This window comes from Diabrotica undecimpunctata, chromosome 3, assembly GCF_040954645.1.
Source record: "Diabrotica undecimpunctata isolate CICGRU chromosome 3, icDiaUnde3, whole genome shotgun sequence".
NCBI classification, from domain to species: domain Eukaryota; kingdom Metazoa; phylum Arthropoda; class Insecta; order Coleoptera; family Chrysomelidae; genus Diabrotica; species Diabrotica undecimpunctata.
The window spans coordinates 149,539,288-149,545,985 of record NC_092805.1 but is presented as its reverse complement, the minus strand read 5'-3'; the positions used below and the strand labels follow the sequence as shown (position 1 = coordinate 149,545,985).

Here is a 6,698-nt window from a genome sequence, read left to right as displayed (position 1 = left end):
AAAAGCTTTCGTGTGATGAGGGTCTGAGTCTTTGGATTGAGATTGATGTCTGCGGATGCTCATTGATGTGATTTTCGCGGTAACCGTTTTGGATGAGGGCTTGTTTTAAACTAAAGAGCTCAGCCGGACTACTTGCATCATCGTAAAGGATGACTTATTGATCTGGAGACGAGTATATTATTGGCTGAATTAATTTGTGAAGGTGGATGATGAGAGTTGGCATGCAAAACGATTGGTATGGGTGGGCTTTCGATAAACAGAGTGATGAAAACCTTGACATTGGTTTTACTTTATGATTAATCTGAGAAACGGTAGGGATGAATCCAGTTTCCACTTCTACCGTGAACTGGATACTAGGATGTATACCATTCAGAGGGGTTTGAAAATACCAAAGTGTCTCTGCCGTGGGACTAAATGACGAATGTATCGTCAATATATCGTAGCCAACATGTGGGTTTGAGAATTGATGTGAATAGTGCTCGGACCTCGAATTCTTCCATGAAGATATTGGCAATTGCTGGAGATAGTGGGGAGCCCATTAGGGCACCAATTATTTGTCTGTAGAATTGATTTTGGAAGATGAAATAAGTGTTGGACATACAATGTTTAATGAGAGATAAGTGGTCTTGCTGAATACTGTAATTTGTTTTTAGAATGTTTAGTTTCGTCTATAGGAATGTTTTTAAAGAGTGAAACGATATCGAAACTAACTAGAATGTCTGACGGTGAGATAGGGTATTGTTTAAGAAAGTTCAATAAAATGAAAACAATTTTTGACGAAAGATGAAGCATTTTAGGCGAGAGGTTGTAGAGTTTTGGCCAACGGTGTAGGACAATTGTATGCACTGACAATGTGACGTAGAGGAATATCGGGTTTGTGAATCAAAGGTGTCACTGACAAAATTCTAAATCAAGAGGAATAAAGACAATACTTACCCATCAATAAAAACTTTCATCTCTTGTTTGACAATCAAAGACAACATTCCAGATGAACAATACGGACTTTATGAAATTCCTTGTGTAGACTGATCCCGATCTTATAGGCCAAACAAATCATAAAATCGAAAATAGGATCATTTATGTTCGAAAGTCCGATTCAATTTCAGCTGTAGGTCAACATCATCTTCATACAGGTCACAAAATTAATTTTGAAAAATCCGGAACCATAGCCCTCATCCGCTTCTATAAACCAAGCATTATCCGAGAAGCCATAGAAATTGAAAAAAGGCCAAATTGTCTCAATAAAAGAGATGCGACATCCGGTTACCTCGACATGGAGACTTCTCATAGAAAAAATATCGTTCGCTTCACCCTCCAATCAAAATCCCGCCGTCAGAAATGTTCGCGCCAACTCCCACCCAAACCACGTCACCATCGACAGTATAAATGAACCGTCCGCTGTTCCCAGTAGCAGTAGTGCATTGATTGGTGATAAGTGTAGTAGTGTATGGGGCTTGGGTGACATATTTAAGAAGGCCTGAAGAATATATAAGAGAGATTGTCGAAAGCACGGCGTAGTGATAATCGACGCAGTTCAACTCGGAAGCCTGTCGAGTTTAATATATATATATATATATATATATATATATATATATATATATATATATATATATATATATATATGTAAATAAATACATAACTAATTCAAACTGTTACTGGTCAATATAATTGCTGCTTATAGTTTAAGGGCGTATCTCAAGGAATTAAAATAGAGTTAGAAAAATAATTAGGTAATTTATTTAACGATAAGTTATTCCGGTGTTTCGTAATTATACCGTGTTTTCGGGCTTATTAGCCTTGTTCCGAAATTCCGCCTAAAAGGTAATGAAGCAATGGTTGTTTTCCAGGCGGTTGCTGATTACTGGAGTTTTTAGTTTTTTTATTATAACTATAAAATAATGAGCAAAAAATATTTAATATAACAAAATACAAGAAATTCCATTTATTTACAATTCTTAGTTAATAACTTTTCTTTTCCATCAACTCTTGTTCTGAGATTTTTAATAACTTGTAATTATTTTCCATCAACTCTTATTCTGAGATTTCTGAATTTTTAATTCGTACTGCTCTGGGGTTAGTGAAGGGTCAAGTCCAAGTTGCTTCATCTGCACCACTACATCAAATAAATAGTCATAGCATTCAGTCATGGTTTTGGCATGTTGCCATGAATCTCCCCAAACATATACCTAAAAAATGATTGTTATGAAATTAAAAATCTGCCATATACTTTCTACCACTTTTGTATTATATCTAGTATCTATTAGTTTCACTTAGAGAACCTTCCTTAGCCATGATTAGCCTATTATGGGATGTAAATATCAAATCAAAAATCAAATGATCATAAATATGATTTAAAAATAATACTCCACAATTAATTGCAACTATAATGTGAATCTCTGGACTAAGTACACATTATTTATTTATAGAACTCCATTGTAGTGAATGATATTTATACACCATTTACATCAGTATAACTAACGATAGTTTTATTTTAATTATTGTAACTTATATACCTCATATTATCAATACAACAAAATCTGTAGAAAAGAATTTAAGTTTAGTAATCAAACAACAATAAATTAAACAAAACAAAAAACATTAAATATCATTGAAATAATAAACCAGTTAATTTTACATTTAAGGTGCATACATGTATTTTTATCAATATCACATAGTTCTGGTTACTATAAAAAAACCTAAAACATTGTGAATATCGATTGTTTATTGTATTTCTACTAATAAAATGCTTAAACAACTCAGTAAATTGTAAATAACTTTATATATACATCATTCATAATTAGTCATTATTGTCTACCATCCCGACAATGCTGTTATGTTATGCTGACACATCAGCATCAAATATGATGCCATACATACCCCATGTCTGCGAACAAGCACTGCACAAGTATGGGGATATTTTTTTATAGTCTCTGCTAACATGTCTCTCAAATCTTCTTCAAATGGAGTGTTTTCAATAATGGGCACTATTAGCTCTTCATCATATCTAAGAAGATATAACATAAATCAGTGGAATACAAAAAAATATGTGAAATTTAAAACAAGTAAGATTTATATTTAAAGGTATTTTATTACATTTCAATGTATGGACATTATCATAATAAGTCATGAAATGAAGTCATGTTTGTGAATCACCATCATCCTGATACTACAACCTTCAGGGTGTTTGATTTTTTCCAAGTGTTCTACACCATTCATGTGTTGTTATTACAATATAGCTAGAGCTGGAACATGCAGCCAGAATCAATGTTATATAGACTATTTGGCTTAATCCACTGTGATTCAACAGAAATATAATAAGGAAAGGTTAAACTGATAAACAAAACTAAACACTGCTTACAAATTCATTAAATATGTAACATTATTGGATCGGGACCACATTATTCTCTTAAAAGTTATGAATTATTTATTATTATTTTATATTTTACTAGTTATATATAAGGTCAAATAGAAATGCAATTATTTTGAAGTAATATTTATCTATAACTTTAAATAAGAAGAAACTGCGAAGGTCATCATCAAAAATGTAAAAAGATTATTTCTTATTGCCTGTGATTAAAAAATTATTGGCTAGAGATTTAATGTAGTAAATGCAGTAGTTGGAGAATTTTGTAGTATATCTGAGGATCCTTTAAAAATGAAGTACTCGGTGGTTTGAATGGTTTGAAAAAAATTATGGTTTTATGTGATTAAAAATTTAAATAACTGCCCTCATATAATTGCCAATCAATTTCTACATAAGTTTTATCAAAAGGATTTTAATTACCTAAAATTAACACCAGTTTTTTGGTTTCTTATCCCCTTTATCATTTCCAAATGTGTGCATTTAAATTCTTTGCCTGGAAAGAGCATTGTTGCTAGCACTGCAGCTTTGGAATGTGTATGGATGACAGCTCCTGCATTCCTCATTGTATATGCACACATGAATAAAGGTGTGCACTGGCTCTTTTTAAGCTTTTTCTCTGGAGGAGGGAGTTCTAAATCTTTGTTGTCTATGGTCTGAACAAACATATCCTCTGGTTTAATTCTCTCCTTTTGCACTGCAGATGGAGCAATATAAATTTTGTCCTCATGTTTTATACTAATACCACCACCTATAACACAAATGTATTAATATCCAGTTATAAAGAACTATTTAGTTGGAGTAAGTTGTGGAATTTATATTTAAATTATGCTGACTGGTAATTCAGCACATTTATAACTTTCAAAAGTTTTAAATAAATGTGAGTACATAATAAAAATAGATTGTTCAAAATTTTGTTAAGGATATTTTAAACAAGTTAACTGTTACTTTATTTTATTCTTTTTATTGGCCAATCTATTCTAATCAGGTTTTTTTGATGACTCTATTCACTTAATACGAGAATAAAAAGGGGATTGCCAAAATTATTACAGGGTGAGTGATTGCCCATCAAGTATCAAGAGCAATCAATCTGGAATCTGCTGCAACTGATTATTCCCAAATAATTTTCAAAATTTTGTTTCTAGCATTCCTCCATTTGAATCAACATCCACTGTTCTTCTTCATGTGCTGCCTCTATTATTCAAATGACAAATTTTTGTCTGCTGGTGTTCTGATAACTTCTTTAAATCTCAATCCTATTCAGTTTCTGATTTTATGCAACTAGAACAATGATTTCTTTTTCCAATACCATGCTTTCTCTCATTGACATCAACTATAATGAATTCATTATTTGTATTGACTATGGTTATAAGCATTATACCATAATTCTTTAGTAATTATATTAATAGGAATCAATTTCTTCCATTCTTCTTGTATTATGGGCACCTAAAATACTTATTAAATGCATTTACTGAGAGAAACTCAAAGATTTCCGAGTGTCTCTAAATCTAAACATATGGTACCCATCTACTAAATCTATACAAGCTGATTCAAGGTTCCATAATTCTGAACTGGGAATCATGAATAAGTGGAAGATCCACAGTAAGTCAGTAGGCTGAAGTGTGACCAGTTTTAACTTAAGATTTCCAACATGACTAGCTCTCAGATCATTTAAAAAACCCTGAAACTGAATATGCCGCATGCTATATTTTAACCCAAAGCAATGTCACGAAATTTAAATATATATTGGTATTTATTCGCAAAAATATAACTAGCACTTGTCTTCATCTTTTTGGAGGGTAGCAGGGTTACCATAAAAAGTTAATAAAAGAAGTACTTAAGAATGCTTTTGCATTTTTAAATACTTCTCTTATTAATGGAATGAAAGGCTCTTTAATAATATATTAAGACTTAATACTACCAAAATACTACATCTTACCTGTTCCTGTAACCCAACCTAAATCATAGAATTGCCGACATAATTCAGGAATCAAATTTCTTGGATGTTCTTCAGAGAAAGCAGAATCTCGGTAGGACATTTTTAAATCAAAAGTAACCCTTAAAAATCTATAATAACAACGTAATATAAGATAAATTTTATATTAATTTAAAAGGTCAACTTAACATAACCTCTATTTACTTTGATATCTTGTTTGTGATTCTATCCTGTTTTAACCTGTATATTTGCGGTGAATAAATATGCGATAGCGATATCATGGATGTAAACAAAAAGCATTGGTGTACATTGGTAAAAAATTAAAGGAATCGTATTTTTACAGATTTTAATAGGTTTTTAAGTTTACTATTTATTTTCATAAACCTAAAGTGGACGTACCTATTCATAGTTCCACTACATTAATGGTCAGCAAGAAATTATTTAAATTTTAAATAACAGTAAACTAATTTTCTAAAACGAAATAGAAAAATATTTTGCTCTTTTTATAGTCATACCTACTTCGGTCACAGTATTTCTTTTAGCATTAAACTGTGCTTCTGCCATTAATAATTCAGATATAAAACAATACCGTCCAAAGTCAGGGTCAAAAGAATTTACACGGGTTTCGGACAGGATGAGGAAAAATCGACTGTAAACACTACTAACACACAAAAACTGAGACCACAATATTGCTCACAACTCACCGTTTACAATTCTAGCTTTGATATAGTAGATCAATTTATGTATTTAGCTCCTTTGTAACCAATGAGAATTCTATCACAGAAGAAATCAAAGAATCACACGGAAATCACAGAGGATAGTTCTAGCAAGGAAGTTTACCTTGGGATGACTAGATAACTAAAATATCAGGAACTTCAAACAGGAAGCTAGAAAACAATAATAAATTAGATGGTGTGAATGAGGATGTTTAAGAAATTGATGGGATAAACTGACAACGGGTGTACACTTGGAAAGGTCCTGGCTTTATTTTAAAACTATGGCACCATTTATATATGTACTACGTAACAAAGGAGAAGGGCGCAGAGGACGTTAGCTATCTCTCTAGGGTAAAAAGATCTTCATACAAAAAACCAAGTAAAATAAATCAGATATGTATTCAATTTTGAAATAACGTACAAAGCAATGAACGAGAAATTATAAATAGGAAAACTCATCCAGGGCCGCCGCTACCATGTGTGCCAAGTGTGCATCGCACACGGGCGGCCAACAATAGGGGCGGCCAAAAGCAGTCCACTGATGATAATTCTTTTTTAAAACGAAAATAATTAAATAGTCATGATTCAGATAATTCTGTGAACTCTAATATTCCAAACAATAATAATTCTTCAGTACGTGATAATATTTTTCGGGAATACTTTTTAATTCAAAGCGGCTGGCGGC

The 6,698-nt window shown here is 32.0% G+C and overlaps 1 protein-coding gene across 1 annotated transcript; it reads right to left on the bottom strand.

Moving 5' to 3' along the window:
* Positions 1-1,896: 1,896 nt before the first annotated feature.
* LOC140436221 (methylthioribulose-1-phosphate dehydratase) lies at positions 1,897-5,514 on the bottom strand. The gene is made up of 4 exons (XM_072524919.1): positions 5,301-5,514; positions 3,785-4,112; positions 2,878-3,004; positions 1,897-2,186 (listed from the first exon to the last, which is right to left on the bottom strand). The coding sequence occupies exons 1-4, from the start codon at positions 5,398-5,400 to the stop codon at positions 2,025-2,027; spliced, it is 717 nt and encodes a 238-aa protein (XP_072381020.1). The 5' UTR covers positions 5,401-5,514; the 3' UTR covers positions 1,897-2,024.
* Between the last annotated feature and the right edge of the window lie 1,184 nt (positions 5,515-6,698).